The following is a 16,931-nucleotide window of genomic DNA, read 5'->3' as shown; positions in this document are numbered from 1 at the left end:
ACATCTGGTGTGGTCCGGCCTCCAGTAGCTGCTCGTAACTTTGAGCTGAAGCCATCTCTGATTAATATGGTTCAGCAAAATCAATTCGGAGGCCTACCGTCCGAGAATCCTCAACAACATCTCAACACTTTCTTGGAACTTATGGATACGGTGAAGATTCATGATGTCTCTGAGGACGCGCTTTATTTGCGTGCCTTCTCATTCTCCCTTAGAGGCCGAGCTAAAGCATGGTTCCAGGCTTTGCCTCATGGCACTATCAATACTTGGGATGGGCTAGCTAAAGCATTCCTAACCAAGTACTTCCCACCAAAGAAGACCGCAGAGATGAGGAATTAGATCAGTTCATTTCAGATGAAGGATGGGGAATCTCTGTATGAAGGTTGAGAGCATTTTAAAGAACTTTTGTTGTATTGTTCTCATCATGGACAAGATAAGTGGGTGTTGCTGCACACCTTCTACAATGCCGTGGACAATACTAATAGGTTGCTCATTGATGCCTCATCTGGAGGTACTATCATGAAGATGCATATTAATGAAGCTTGGGAGAAGATTGAGGAAATTGCCCAACATACTCATTATTATAATGATGTTCGTTCTATTCCTACTTCTAAGAGAACGGGTGGTCTCTACGAGGTTGATAATGAGATTTGCCAACAAGCCAGAATGGAAGCTATGGCTCATGAGATTAAGCAGTTGAAGTTACAGATTAGCAGGTCTCAGGGTAAGGAGGAGGGAAGTCCTTCTCAAGTTGTCTCGAATGTGGTTTGCCATTTTTGTGGGGGAGTTTATCTTACCATATCATCTTGCCAAATTTTTGCTTCTCAAGATGCTCCCCAAGAAGAAGAGGCCAATTACATGAACAACTTCAATCGGGGTCCTAGGAATGATCAATACTCAAATTCCTATAACTCCGGTTGGAGGAATCAAAACCAAGCTTGGGGGGGGGGGGGGGAATCAGAATGCTCCTAGACAACCTCCCGGTTTCCAACAACGCCCCCCTCCACCTCAAAACCAAGAGCGTTCTCAACCATCTGATGAGTCTACTCTTCAACTGATAATGAATTAACAAGAAGTTGGAGGGCCATGATAGTTTGCATGCTCAATATGCAAAGAATGTTCCTAGACCCCAAGGTCACCTTCCGGGCCAAACCGAGGCCAATCCAAAAGGGCAAATCAATGCTGTGTCCTTGAGGAGTGGGCGACAACTCGAGGATCCTAAGGTGGTGGATCTTAAGCAAAAGGGAGAATCTATTGAAGACTCCGAAGAGGTTGTGGTCCAAGAGAAAGAGCAAAAGGAAGTGCCCAAGTATGTGCCACCACCACCATTCAAGCCTCCTCTTCCTTTCCCACAAAGGAGAGCCCAAGCTCAACTAGCACACCAATTTGGCAAATTTGTGGAGGTGTTGAAGAAACTTTGCATCAACATTCCCTTCACCAAAGCTCTCAAGCAAATGCCAACCTATGTGAAATTTTTGAAGGAGATCCTATCCAGCAAGAGGAACCTTGATGACTACCACACCATTGCTTTGAACCAAGAATGTAGCGCTATCAGCCAAAACAAGTTGCCCCCTAAGCTTGAAGATCCGGGCAGCTTTAGTGTTCCTATGGTGATAGGGAGGAGTACCTACCAGGCTTTATGTGATTTGGGTGCTAGTGTGAGCATCATTCCTCTATCCATATGCAGGAAGCTTGATTTAGGAGAGCCTAGACCGGTGAAGATGACCTTACTCATGACCGATACATCTACAACACGCCCGGTTGGTATTTTGGAGGACATTCCAATCCAGATCGGCAAGTTCTACATCCCGATTGATTTCATTGTCCTAGATATATCCGCTGATTCTCTTATTCCAATAATTGTGGGACGACCCTTCCTAGCTACCGCGGGTGCTCTTATCGATGTGAAGCAGGGTGTTCCCTCCTTCAATATTGGGGAAGAGAAAATGGAATTCAACCTTCCTAAGGTTGTGAAGCAGCCTGCTTTTGAGGATGATGTTTATAGATTGGATGTGGTTGATAAAGCAACTCAAAAATCGTTGATGGCCATTTTGATTGATGATCCGTTGGAGTATTGCTTGACTGAGGGTGTGACCGAAGCTGACAATCTAGAGCTACTTGCTGATGTGCTCTTAGAATTTGAATCTGGTAATGAGGTGCATGAGACCGTATTTGAGACCCTATCTAGTGAAGACGTCTCCCCTATGGAGGAGACTCAAGAGGCACCAAAAGTGAAGTTGAAGACTCTTCCATCCAATTTGAGGTTGAAGGAGGATCTTGATCCGGGGGATAGTGGCCATCTTCTCCGTCTACCTAATGAGGGGAGATTTTCTCTCAAGGGTCGACCTCCTCCTAAACCACCTTCACAAAAGTAGTTCATTGTGAGTACTTCTCTTCCTTTTTCTCTTTAATTATACATTGGGGACAATGTTAGTGTTAAGCTTGGGGGAGGGGAGTATTTTCTGTTTTGCATTGCATGTAGGCTGTTTAGAATTGCATTTTTCGTTTGTTTCTTTGGATTTTTTTGTTTTTTGTGTCGGTTATCACGTTTCCCCTGCATGTTCCTTTGTGAGTTCTTATAATGGTGCATTGACTGTGAATCCTTTTAATATGCTTTAGTTGTCAATGTTACAATTGCATTATGATGATGATATGATTGATCACACTTTTGACATTGACCTGAGCATGTGGACTTTGATTAAGATATATTAGAACCAAAACTCTAGATAATTGTCCTAGTGAGCTTGTTTGCCTTTCTTGGACTACATTTGCAAAGTCCTCTTATTTTTCATGAGTGAACTCTCTTTGTTTTTTATCTCTAGAACTTTCTTCTAAATCTCTTTGAGACTGCATATAGGACTAAAAATGCATCACATTTGATTGAGACATTATATTTTTATGAGCCCATATTATCCTTGACTACCTTTGATGATATCCTTCTCTTGTAGCCCTTTGAGCCTTATAGCCTTCCTTTGTTAACTCCACAAAAGTAATCCGAGCTTATATTTATATCCTACCTATCTAGGGGATTGAACTTCTATTTACTTGGTGTGGTTGTGAGACAAGTTTGGGGGAATGGTAGATGATGGGGGTGGTTAAGGATGTTTGATTATATAGTGTTGTCTTGTTGTTTATATCCAATTTGCTCCCTTCTCTTTCATCATTTAAAACAAAAAGATATATAAAAAAATGACAAAAAAAGAGAAATAAGTGAAAGAGAAGAAAAGGAGCACCAAATAAACAATTTGATAGATCTTGGGGTGGGTTGTGTATTTGAGCTTATTTAAATATCAATTGAGTTGGTGTTGTTCTTACATGAAGTTCATATCTCCTAGATTTTGCACCACATGGCCAAAAATTTCATCCATGCCTTATAAAGTACCTTGGCCTCATTACAACCCTTTTGTATGTCTCATGATTGTGTTTTGCATTGTACCTAGCAGTGGAGATCTAGATTTCGTTGCAAGCTTATGGTAGTTAACATTCATAGTTGAGTTATGATATTGAGCAAAACACATACCTACATATATGAGTGTGAGTGACATGATCTATTATTCTGGTGAGTTCTAGAGTTGAGGAACTAATTTATTCTTGTCATTGATTGAGAAGCATGCAAGGAAGAGATTTGTTTTCTGTTTGATCTTTCGTTGTTATTAATCATATTTCACTTGGATAGATACCTCTTTGGTGTATTACTTGGATTCATTGACGTGCATTTGCTTGGGACAAGAAAAGTTCAAGTATTCATGAAGGTGATAACTTGCATTTAGGCTAGTTTAGGGCATGTTTATTTCTTCTCATTAGGTTAGTTTTGTTTTATTTTCGATAGGTTTGTTTCTTTTTCGTTTAGATTTCTAGTGTTCGGAGTCTACCCTTGCGTTATATGTTTTCAGGATGAATTGGAGGCGTTTTTTATGATCGTGGACTATATCTTGGGGACGCTCATGTGGATGACTTGGATGTGCAATGCCGGGGTCATGAACATGTGGTGCAACGAGTAAAAGAAGATTGAAGTGAAGCCTATACAGAGTGAGACTCGGCCGAGCTGTGGCCCGAGTCAGAACACCATAGAATCACCCTTCGCAAAGTGAGACTCGGCCCCTGACTCAGGCCGAGTTGTGGACCGAGTTGTGGGCTGTAAACATGTTCCGAAATGCTGAATTTCCACGTAACTCGGCCTGAGACTCCGCCTGAGTTTACATCTGTCAATTCATGTTAGATCCCTAGGGAGAACTTGAGAATTAATTGCATGAGAGTGATCTAATTTCTCTAGTGGAATTTTAACTATCGTAGTTGATCGATGATTGAATAGATTATGCGGAGCGCGAAAGAGGAAGTTGATTTGTTTGTCATTTGATCTCTAAGAAGCGTAAAGGGTCTACTTTAGGATAGCCTTGCACGAGAGTGGTTGCTAGTCGAATCTAGGCACGTGCACTTATCGTCTGAGAAGAGGTAGTGCTGACATTAGATAGTTGGTCCTTCGAACGACATTCAATTTGGAAGTTAACCATATATCGTCTTAATCTCATTGAAACATCATAGTGGGGATCCTAACCTTGGAAGTCTTTCTCTATTGATAACTTCGTGTTACTTGTTAGTTTGAATTCGGTCATAAACTATTCACTCCGTGATCTTTGGCTTAGTCTATTCGTTGGCATAACAATTGATACTACATAGTCCCTGTGTTTGACACCTTGATACTATGATCGAACTCGTTCGCTTGCGAGTGTTGGATTTATCTGCATCAAGTTTTTGGCGCCGTTGCCGGGGACTATCGCTAGTATTGGTTGATTTCAGCAACCAATTGATTGAGTCTCATTTTGTTTTTTAATTTGTTTCTTGTGTCTTTGGTTTCACATTTGTTCTCCTAGCTGATGCGAAGAGCTCTGAGCAGTGGTACGCTACGGGACTACGAATCTGAGCCCGAGCGTGCTCTTCATAGAGGGTTAAGAGAGCAAAGAGAGAGTAGAGCCCGAGCTATGGAGGAACAACAAGTGTTGATGGCTCGCCAACAACAACAATTGGCGGATCTACAACACCAACTGGAGCAGCTTCAAGTGCAAAATATTCCTCCAGAGCCGCTAACTTTGGGTGACTATGTGCTGCCTCGTCACCAAGGACCCACATCTGGTGTGGTCCGGCCTCCAGTAGCTGCTCGTAACTTTGAGCTGAAGCCATCTCTGATTAATATGGTTCAGCAAAATCAATTCGGAGGCCTACCGTCCGAGAATCCTCAACAACATCTCAACACTTTCTTGGAACTTATGGATACGGTGAAGATTCATGATGTCTCTGAGGACGTGCTTTATTTGCGTGCCTTCTCATTCTCCCTTAAAGGCCGAGCTAAAGCATGGTTCCAGGCTTTGCCTCATGGCACTATCAATACTTGGGATGGGCTAGCTAAAGCATTCCTAACCAAGTACTTCCCACCAAAGAAGACCGCAGAGATGAGGAATTAGATCAGTTCATTTCAGATGAAGGATGGGGAATCTTTGTATGAAGGTTGGGAGCGTTTTAAAGAACTTTTGTTGTATTGTTCTCATCATGGACAAGATAAGTGGGTGTTGCTGCACACCTTCTACAATGCCGTGGACAATACTAATAGGTTGCTCATTGATGCCTCATCTGGAGGTACTATCATGAAGATGCATATTAATGAAGCTTGGGAGAAGATTGAGGAAATTGCCCAACATACTCATTATTATAATGATGTTCGTTCTATTCCTACTTCTAAGAGAACGGGTGGTCTCTACGAGGTTGATGATGAGATTTGCCAACAAGCCAGAATAGAAGCTATGGCTCATGAGATTAAGCAGTTGAAGTTACAGATTAGCAGGTCTCAGGGTAAGGAGGAGGGAAGTCCTTCTCAAGTTGTCTCGAATGTGGTTTGCCATTTTTGTGGGGGAGTTTATCTTACCATATCATCTTGCCAAATTTATGCTTCTCAAGATGCTCCCCAAGAAGAAGAGGCCAATTACATGAACAACTTCAATCGGGGTCCTAGGAATGATCAATACTCAAATTCCTATAACTCCTGTTGGAGGAATCAAAACCAAGCTTGGGGGGGGGGGGGAATCAGAATGCTCCTAGACAACCTCCCGGTTTCCAACAACGCCCCCCTCCACCTCAAAACCAAGAGCGTTCTCAACCATCTGATGAGTCTACTCTTCAACTGATAATGAATTAACAAGAAGTTGGAGGGCCATGATAGTTTGCATGCTCAATATGCAAAGAATGTTCCTAGACCCCAAGGTCACCTTCCGGGCCAAACCGAGGCCAATCCAAAAGGGCAAATCAATGCTGTGTCCTTGAGGAGTGGGCGACAACTCGAGGATCCTAAGGTGGTGGATCTTAAGCAAAAGGGAGAATCTATTGAAGACTCCGAAGAGGTTGTGGTCCAAGAGAAAGAGCAAAAGGAAGTGCCCAAGTATGTGCCACCACCACCATTCAAGCCTCCTCTTCCTTTCCCACAAAGGAGAGCCCAAGCTCAGCTAGAACACCAATTTGGCAAATTTGTGGAGGTGTTGAAGAAACTTTGCATCAAAATTCCCTTCACCGAAGCTCTCAAGCAAATGCCAACCTATGTGAAATTTTTGAAGGAGATCCTATCCAGCAAGAGGAACCTTGATGACTACCACACCATTGCTTTGAACCAAGAATGTAGCGCTATCATCCAAAACAAGTTGCCCCCTAAGCTTGAAGATCCGGGCAGCTTTAGTGTTCCTATGGTGATAGGGAGGAGTACCTACCAGGCTTTATGTAATTTGGGTGCTAGTGTGAGCATCATTCCTCTATCCATATGCAGGAAGCTTGATTTAGGAGAGCCTAGACCGGTGAAGATGACCTTACTCATGGCCGATAGATCTACAACACGCCCGGTTGGTATTTTGGAGGACATTCCAATCCAGATCGGCATGTTCTACATCCCGATTGATTTCATTGTCCTAGATATTCCCGCTGATTCTCTTATTCCAATAATAGTGGGACGACCCTTCCTAGCTACCGCGGGTGCTCTTATCGATGTGAAGCAGGGTGTTCCCTCCTTCAATGTTGGGGAAGAGAAAATGGAATTCAACCTTCCTAAGGTTGTGAAGCAGCCTGCTTTTGAGGATGATGTTTATAGCTTGGATGTGGTTGAAAAAGCAACTCAAGAATCGTTGATGGCCATTTTGATTGATGATCCGTTGGAGTATTGCTTGACTGAGGGTGTGACCGAAGCTGACAATCTAGAGCTACTTGCTGATGTGCTCTTAGAATTTGAATCTGGTAATGAGGTGCATGAGACCGTATTTGAGACCCTATCTAGTGAAGACGTCTCCCCCATGGAGGAGACTCAAGAGGCACCAAAAGTGAAGTTGAAGACTCTTCCATCCAATTTGAGGTTGAAGGAGGATCTTGATCCGGGGGATAGTGGCCATCTTCTCCGTCTACCTAATGAGGGGAGATTTTCTCTCAAGGGTCGACCTCCTCCTAAACCACCTTCACAATAGTTCATTGTGAGTACTTCTCTTCCTTTTTCTCTTTAATTATACATTGGGGACAATGTTAGTGTTAAGCTTGGGGGAGGGGAGTATTTTCTGTTTTGCATTGAATGTAGGTTGTTTAGAATTGCATTTTTCGTTTGTTTCTTTGGATTTTTTTGTTTTTTGTGTCGGTTATCACGTTTCCCCTGCATGTTCCTTTGTGAGTTCTTATAATGGTGCATTGACTGTGAATCCTTTTAATATGCTTTAGTTGTCAATGTTACAATTGCATTATGATGATGATATGATTGATCACACTTTTGACATTGACCTGAGCATGTGGACTTTGATTAAGATATATTAGAACCAAAACTCTAGATAATTGTCCTAGTGAGCTTGTTTGCCTTTCTTGGACTACATTTGCAAAGTCCTCTTATTTTTCATGAGTGAACTCTCTTTGTTTGTTATCTCTAGAACTTTCTTCTAAATATCTTTGAGACTGCATATAGGACTAAAAATGCATCACATTTGATTGAGACATTATATTTTTATGAGCCCATATTATCCTTGACTACCTTTGATGATATCCTTCTCTTGTAGCCCTTTGAGCCTTATAGCCTTCCTTTGTTAACTCCACAAAAGTAATCCGAGCTTATATTTATATCCTACCTATCTAGGGGATTGAACTTCTATTTACTTGGTGTGGTTGTGAGACAAGCTTGGGGGAATGGTAGATGATGGGGGTGGTTAAGGATGTTTGATTATATAGTGTTGTCTTGTTGTTTATATCCAATTTGCTCCCTTCTCTTTCATCATTTAAAACAAAAAGATATATAAAAAAATGACAAAAAAAGAGAAATAAGTGAAAGAGAAGAAAAGGAGCACCAAATAAACAATTTGATAGATCTTGGGGTGGGTTGTGTATTTGAGCTTATTTTAATATCAATTGAGTTGGTGTTGTTCTTACATGAAGTTCATATCTCCTAGATTTTGCACCACATGGCCAAAAATTTCATCCATGCCTTATAAAGTACCTTGGCCTCATTACAACCCTTTTGTATGTCTCATGATTGTGTTTTTGCATTGTACCTAGAAGTGGAGATCTAGATTTCGTTGCAAGCTTATGGTAGTTAACATTCATAGTTGAGTTATGATATTGAGCAAAACACATACCTACATATATGAGTGTGAGTGACATGATCTATTATTCTGGTGAGTTCTAGAGTTGAGGAACTAATTTATTCTTGTCATTGATTGAGAAGCATGCAAGGAAGAGATTTGTTTTCTGTTTGATCTTTTGTTGTTATTAATCATATGTCACTTGGATAGATACCTCTTTGGTGTATTACTTGGATTCATTGACGTGCATTTGCTTGGGACAAGAAAAGTTCAAGTATGCATGAAGGTGATAACTTGCATTTAGGCTAGTTTAGGGCATGTTTATTTCTTCTCATTAGGTTAGTTTTGTTTTATTTTCGATAGGTTTGTTTCTTTTTCGTTTAGATTTCTAGTGTTCTGAGTCTACCCTTGTGTTATGTGTTTTCAGGATGAATTGGAGGCGTTTTTGATGATCGTGGACTATATCTTGGGGACGCTCATGTGGATGACTTGGATGTGCAATGCCGGGGTCAAGAACGTGTGGTGCAACGAGTAAAAGAAGATTGAAGTGAAGCCTATACAGAGTGAGACTCGGCCGAGTTGTGGCCCGAGTCAGAACACCATAGAATCACCCTTCACAGAGTGAGACTCGGCCCCTGACTCAGGCCGAGTTGTGGACCGAGTTGTGGGCTGTAAACATGTTCCGAAATGCTGAATTTCCACGTAACTCGGCCTGAGACTCGGCCGAGTTACAGGCCGCTTCAGGACGATTCTTCCTCTTCTAACCTAGGTATAAATAGAAAATTACTTGGGGACTCTTGGGTGGACCTTTTGTGGGGATTAGCAAACTTTTGGAGCTCTAAAAACCCTAAGAAAAAGCTTGTGGATTGGATAACTTGGATTGGATTGAAGTTGAATGGTATGTTGTTTATTACAATGAATTTGATTTCTTCCTTCTCCATGTCTAGCTAAGCTTCAATTTCCATGGTTGGGTGAACCCTATGATGGAGTAGATGAGTTTTTATGATGATTTTTGGTTGATTGATCATTTGAATGAAGTTTGATTCTCCTAGGATGCTTATTGCCCTAATACTATTGTAATAGGAAATCCTACTATCATTTGAGTCCGAGAGGAGATTTTGATTTTAGGGATTGATTATTTGAGTTTACATCTGTCAATTCATGTTAGATCCCTAGGGAGAACTTGAGAATTATTTGCATGAGAGTGATCTAATTTCTCTAGTGGAATTTTAACTATCGTAGTTGATCGATGATTGAATAGATTATGCGGAGCGCGAGAGTGGAAGTTGATTTGTTTGTCATTTGATCTCTAAGAAGCGTAAAGGGTCTAGTTTAGGATAGCCTTGCACGAGAGTGGTTGATAGTCGAATCTAAGCACGTGCACTTATCATCTGAGAAGAGGTAGTGCTGACATTAGATAGTTGGTCCTTCGAACGACATTCAATTTGGAAGTTAACCATATATCGTCTTAATCTCATTGAAACATCATAGTGGGGATCCTAACCTTGGAAGTCCTCTCTATTGATAACTTCGTGTTACTTGTTAGTTTGAATTCGGTCATAAACTATTCACTCCGTGATCTTTGGCTTAGTCTATTCGTTGGCATAACAATTGATACTACATAGTCCCTGTGTTCGACACCTTGATTCTATAACCGAACTCGTTCGCTTGCGAGTGTTGGATTTATCCGCATCAGAAGGTTTATGTGGCGGCCACCCAGGATGGAGAATGTTTGTACAGTAGATCCTTCAAGCTAGATATTACTGGTCAACACTCAAACAAGAGGCTATCAAGACGGTCAAGACATGTGATGCGTGTCAAAAGCATTAGAATCTTCAACGAGACCCTACTTCGAAAATGAAAACCAATAACGCTGCTTATCCTTTTGCGATGTGGGGAATGGATGTCATGGGCCCTTTCCCAATGGATGCGAGTCAGGTCCGTTATTTCCTTATTTTGGTAGATTATTTCACTAAGTGAGTGGAGGCCGAGGCCATGGCAAAAATCACTAGTGGAAAGGTATGCTCTTTTCAATGGAAGAATGTGATATGCCGTTTTGGCGTGTCCCATGCTATTATGATGGATCATGGTCCCCAATTCGACAGTCAAGAACTACGCGATCAATTTGAATCCCTTGGGATTAACCTAAAATATTCTTCATTAGCCCATCCATAATCAAATGACCAAGTGGAAAACGTCAACAACAGAGTTCTGGCAGATATTAAAAGGAGACTTGATGGAGCCCAAGGAAGGTGGGCAGAATTGCTTCCCCTTGTGTTGTGGATGTATCGTACAACACCACAAAGAGATATGAGTGATACTCCTTTCACTTTGGTATATGGGGATGATGCTGTCATTCTAGTGGATACATTGGTCCCACTACCGTGCATTCAAAATTTTGACATCGAAAGCAACAAAGAGGCACTATGAATGGAGATTTATCTTTGCAAATAAAGTAGAGAAGTTGCCGCACTAAAATCCGTGGAGTACAAGCGAAGAGTTGCTGCATATTATAATTAAAAAAAATTGCCCGAGATGTTTAAAAAAGGGAGATCTTGTATTATGACAAAGTGATGGATGGAAGCTGGACCCTAACTGGGAATGTTTGTTCATAGTTGGAAAAGAAGTTACAAGTGGGGCTTTTGACAGCGGCCAAAATGGTCATCATGTCGTTGTCAAAGTAATTTCTTTTACCTATCCAACTACTCCACGAGTTGAGTGGTAAGACATGGTCGATCCCACAGGGAATCAGTGAGATCAATTCTTGTGATATTAAATCCAATTAATTCTAAAAGTAACCAAAGGTGGATTGAGTAAAACTAAACTAGCAATTGATTGTTTTATGATAAATATGAGAAAACACTTTGCACAATTAATATCCACCTAACAAATTAATATCCACCTAACAAATTGTACTAATATATCATGTTTCATTCAGGGGGGCTATCCTAATTGCATGCAAAGGGAGTAAGGAGTGACATTAATGGCAGCTCCTAAATCTAGCATGACCCTATCAAAACAAGTGTTGTCGATACGACAAGGGATAGTAACCATACCTAGGTCACTGAATTTGGTGGGCATGCGTCTCTGGAAGATGGCTGATACTCTCTCTCTAGTTGTTACCTTGCTGCTTCCCTTCATCTTCTGCTTCCTCTTAATTGTGCAAAGTTCCTTTAGAAACTTCGCATACTTTGGTATGCTCTTGATTAGGTTCAGCAGGGGAATGTTCACTGCGCACTTGCTAAAGGTTTTGAACAGCTCCTTGTCATCCATCGACCTTTTAGTTTCTCTTAATGCCTCTAGGAAGGGGGCCGGGGGTTTCTCCAAGTTGAGTAGAGGGAATTTGGCCCATACGTAATTGCTTTGCCTGAGCTTAAAGTCACCTCTCGAATCATCAAGCTCCTCTTCCCCTCCATTGGGACAAAATCGTTAGTATTCATCTGGGGAGGCGTCTCGTTTTCGGCAGGGAAGATGGCGCGGTCGCACACTAGGGGACGCGGTCGCGCCGAGATGCAAACTCCTTTGCGCGGTCGTGCAAGGTGGGGCGCGGTCGCGCCGAATCTTCGGAAACAACTCCCGTAATCATGCGGTTGTGCGCTTGTGGGACACGGTCATGCTCCTCCTCAAACTTGCTTGTGCGATTGCGCACTAGGGGGCGCGATCGGGCCTCTTCGCAGACTCGGGTGGCAGAGGCGTGTGGCTCTTGGCGCGGTCGCGCCACTGACTGATTTTCAGCATACTCTTCACATTGGCCTGATTTCTCCCCGAGTTTCACCCACTCTTAAGTGACATTGCGCTGACGTTCTTAAGGTTCTGGTTCGCTGTATTTGGGCTTAGGTTGACCATAGTCTTTGCTTATTCGACTGATTTTGAACCAATGTGGACACCATCTATGCTACTTTCCCCATTTGGACCTCCAAATTCTTGAGTCTTGCATCAGTGTTCAGGGTATTGGAAGATAGGGTAGTGAGATTCTTGGTTAACTCTTTGATCATGTCCAAGGTAGGGGCTCCGGGGTTCTATTATGGGTCACAGGGCCTCCACCTTTTTTGCCCGGGCTGCTCTCTGTATCTCGGTTGGTAGTCTTGTTGTTGTTGGTTGTCCCACAGTCGAAAGTCCATATCCTCCTATCGCATTCACCTCTGCAACTATGTCGTCCCACAGCTCGGGACACTGGTCTGAATGATGGGCTGAACTCGCACATATACTACAACCTCGCACGATCTGCTGCCCACCCTTTGGTAGTAGGCTCACGAGCATCTTCTTTATCTCAGCTATCTCGCATGCTAAACCTAATCCTTCCGTACTTGAACTCGCAACATTCATCGTCCTTTTGGTGTAAGTCCTCTTGAAACTCCTTGTACTCTCATCCATACTCTGCAACTTCTCCGTAGCATCTTCTGGGGTCATGTTGAGAATGTTCCCTCCCAAGAAGCGTCGATCATCGTCCTTTCAACAATCAATAACCCCTGGGTGAGAAATAGTACCAAATCCTGGTTCTCGTAGCGATGAAAGGGGCAGCTAACACAAACCCCCTTAAACCTCTCTACATAATCATACAATGACTCCTCGTCTCGATGTTACACCTGCAATATCCCCCTCTTAAGCGTGTTTGCCTTCTTCATCGGGAAGTATCTGTTCAAAAACTCCATGTGTAGCTTCTCCCAGCTATCTATAGATCCCGTCAAAAGGTGATAATACCAAGCTTTGGCGGTGTCCTTCAACGTGAAACCGAACGCCCTTATCTTAATTTGTTCTTCCGACACATTGACCGGTTCTGTGGTCATGCATATGTCGTGAAACTGGTTTAGGTGCATGATGAGGTCCTCTCCAGGAAGACCATGGAATGACAGAAGCAAGTTTGTAACCTTGGACTTGAGTTCGAATGTGACTCCTTGAGCAAGTGGTGGTAGGACCACCGCTTGGGGATTCTGTGCCAGGTTGGGAGTGGTGCACTCCCGCAACGTCCTATTGCCTCCATTGATTTCTGCTAAGCACATGCCTGAAGGAATTGATTCAGCAACAGTTTGTTTTCCTGCAGCTGCTCAGGGGCTAGTTATCCTGGTCGTTCATCTCTATTGTCCTTACTTTGTGATTCCTTCTAACAGTCCTTTCAATTTCTGGGATGAGCTCAACAAGTGAATGATTAGTAGCACGAGTGCTGACCATACACTAGTCAGCACCGGAGTCAATTAAATTAATACCGCAAGAAAAGAAATATGATTCCCGACAACATCGCCAAATTTAACAGCGGCCAAAATGGTCTTCCTGCCGCTATCAAAGTAATTTCTTTTACCTATCCAACTACTTCACGAGTAGAGTGGTAAGACATGGTCGATCCCACAGGAAATCAGGGAGATCAATTCTTGTGATACTAAATCCTATTAACTCTAAAAGTAACAGAAGGGGGGTGATTAAAACTAAACTAGCAATTGATTGATTTATGACAAATATGGGAAAACACTTTGCACAATTAGTATCCGCCTAACAAATTGATTAAATGATCATTGACTTCTTCTATGATTCTATCCTAATGCTTTTATTCTCTAGTTGCCCTAATCCGTGTTCTTATGTAGCTACTAGTCCAACTAGTCCTAATAGTTCTTACCTAAATACAACCCTGAAACTATCAAGAGTTAATCCCTAGGCAACAGTAAGTTCAAGAATAAATAAGAACTTGTAGTGCTACTTGGCTCCTAACATATCATTATCTCTCCATACAACTACAAGTTCAACTAGCCCAAGTAATTGATTTGCTACCCCATGGTAAGACTCTCCAACTTGGACAAGTCAGACCTAGCTATATGAATTTGACTTAATCTACCTAGTTGATCAGGCCAGACAGGTAAATCTATTCAATCAGCAATATACGCAACAGAGATAAAGCAAGCTAGGATATATTATTAGAACCAAAGAATAGAAGTCTTACATTTAATCAGCTTTTTGGCTTCCACCAATCGAACAAAGTAAAAGAGATTGCTCCTGGCTCATTGCGAAATAAACTACGTAAAATGAAAATGAGAATGTGTTTGTGATAGAGAGATTCCAGACGATGTAACTAACGGTTATTAGTATAGATTTATTGGTGTTTAGGAGCTTGGCGAGAACATTTGCAGAATCTGGCATGAAAAGGATATTATATGGATTTACGGAAATCCGAGAGCATTTATGGTACTACTATGGAGCTGGAGCAATAAAGTACCAAGAGAGGATGGACGTGGATTGAAGACTCGGGAAATCCGGACAGCGTGTCGCGGAGCAAGAATGGAAGAGAAGAGTTCTGCAAGAAGGGAAACCACGACCGCAGACATCACTACCGCGGTCGCGGCCATGAGTACAGAGAAGATCTGCAGAAGGGAAACCGCAACCGCGGACATCACTACCGTGGACGTGGCAATCAGTGCACATCGTATCTATAGAAGACTCATCCGCGACCGCGGGTGGAACAACCGCGGCCACGGGTCACAAGCGATCCTTAATGTGTCAAAATTTGGATTTTCCATCCGAGAATCTTATTGTTCCAACCAATTTATTAGTTTTATTTGTTTTAATTATTTTATATCTTATTTCCCAAGACATATATATAGTTTAGGTTTTATGGGGAAGAGTTTCTCTCCCACTTTTTACCATCTTGCCTCCATTATAGTTTATTCATTTTTCTTAGAGATTATGAAGAACTAAATCCTCCATTGTTCACTTTGAGGATTGAATCCTTGGATATTATATCATTGTGTGTTTCTAAACACTTATGTTATATTTCAATTGAAGGATTGTTTCATTATCTCTTGTGCTTGATTATATAATTGATTGATATTAATTTCATCTAGGTTGCAAACTGAGTTGATTGATATTGTTCATATTGCTAGGTATAGATAATTCTATTTGAAAAGTCTTCACCTTTGGTAGCGAATTCTATCTGCATGAACTATTTGTGATTGTTTAGAGGATAGATATATTGAATTCATGTATTTGCCAGTGGTATTGCATGAACCTACTTATCTTTGATCTTAATGTTGTCTACTATTGAATCTTGAGATTTCCTTGGTTATAGTGAGAATAAGGTTTCTAGGACTATTTGGACTAGTTGCTATCTTAGAACAAAGAGTAGGACAACCAATTGAATGTTTATGAGCATAAGTTATTAGGATTCTATGATTAATGTGTTTATCCAATGTGCTGATTTCTGATAAGTGAGCGTTTCCATCATTATTAATACAACCCAACGTTAGTTTTTTAGCATTAGTAGTTTAGTTAGAATTACAAGACAAAACCGCCCCATTGATTACTTAGTTAGTTACAACGATAGAGATAAACTGTACTCAGGCTCTCTTGAATTCGACCCCTACTTCCCACTTTACTAAGTGGATATTGAGTTGGGTATCTTTGATAGGGCACCAGCGACTTTAGCCTCCATCAGTATGATCCTTAGGGTTGAGGAAATCTCTCCTATTTATTAACCCTAACAAGAAAAGTCTAACCTAAACTAATCAGCCCAAAACTCCATCAGAAAATAGTCCAAAGCCCAAAGTTCCATTCCAAGTGAGTTAGGGTTTCACAGTTATCCCGGCCTGATACGGGCACGGTCGCACGAGTGTCGGCACGGTCGTGCCTGGGCCGATTTTCCAGCTTTTCTCCACGTGAAGTGGTGCAATCGCACGAAGCCTTTGCGGTCTAGCGCGGATGTGACCTTGTATGCACGGCTTCGGTTTCTTCCCTTGACAATCTTCTCCTCGAATGCCCGTAATCCTCGTGTTTCACGCATTTGCTTTGCTCGGTTCGAATCACGTAATACACATCATAATCATGTCAAATCACTCGTAAATGATGCTAACGACCACTTGTTGCGCCATAAATGCCGCCTATCAGCTTTCAAGTTGGCAATTCCGATGGAAAAGTCCTACCAAAAACGTGGAATGTAGAGAGGCTAAAAAATGCTATGTATAAATGTTGTGAAAGTGAAGCTCTGTTATTTTTAAAGCACCCTCGAATAAATTTTGCTATTAAATCAAAATATTCTTCTACCTATACCGCAATCAAAAGAAAAAGGGGAGTGAGATCGCCTTGGGGATTACCCATGGTTTGCCACTCTCAGTACTTCAATATCGGGTGAGATCATCTGAGCTTTGCTCAGATTTGCCACCGCGATTAAGATAGGAGTGATATCACCTCGGGAATCACCCGTGGGTTTTCCACTTTCCGTTCTTCAATATCGGGTGAGTCATCTGAGCTTCACTCAGATTTGTCACTACAATTAAGAAAGGAGCGAGATCACCTTAGGGATCTCCCGTGATTTGTCGCTCCCAATACTTCAAAATCAAGTGAAATCATCCGAGCTTTGCTCAGATTTTCCAC

General features: G+C 41.8%; 2 protein-coding genes across 2 annotated transcripts; both read left to right on the top strand.

The window, feature by feature from the left end:
* Positions 1-1,451: 1,451 nt before the first annotated feature.
* Positions 1,452-2,372, top strand: LOC141250612 (uncharacterized). The gene has a single exon (XM_073670034.1). It carries the CDS (start codon positions 1,452-1,454, stop codon positions 2,370-2,372), a length of 921 nt encoding a protein of 306 aa, XP_073526135.1.
* Positions 2,373-6,440: 4,068 nt separating this feature from the next.
* Positions 6,441-7,487, top strand: LOC141250611 (uncharacterized). Its single transcript, XM_073670033.1, has one exon. The coding sequence runs from the start codon at positions 6,570-6,572 to the stop codon at positions 7,485-7,487; it is 918 nt and encodes a 305-aa protein (XP_073526134.1). The 5' UTR covers positions 6,441-6,569.
* The last annotated feature ends 9,444 nt before the right edge of the window (positions 7,488-16,931 follow it).

Source organism: Phyllobates terribilis, unplaced genomic scaffold (assembly GCF_046119375.1).
Source record: "Phyllobates terribilis strain yellow unplaced genomic scaffold, ASM4611937v1 Scaffold_5940__1_contigs__length_48100, whole genome shotgun sequence".
Lineage (NCBI taxonomy): Eukaryota > Metazoa > Chordata > Amphibia > Anura > Dendrobatidae > Phyllobates > Phyllobates terribilis.
The sequence above is the reverse complement of the archived record's forward strand: the minus strand, read 5'-3'. Positions and strand labels throughout refer to the sequence as shown.

What these genes read in the sequence shown, in the direction of transcription:
- LOC141250612 (XM_073670034.1), top strand. Translation starts at nt 1,452, where the DNA reads ATGCCAACCTATGTGAAATTTTTGAAGGAGATCCTATCCAGCAAGAGG.
- LOC141250611 (XM_073670033.1), top strand. Translation starts at nt 6,570, where the DNA reads ATGCCAACCTATGTGAAATTTTTGAAGGAGATCCTATCCAGCAAGAGG.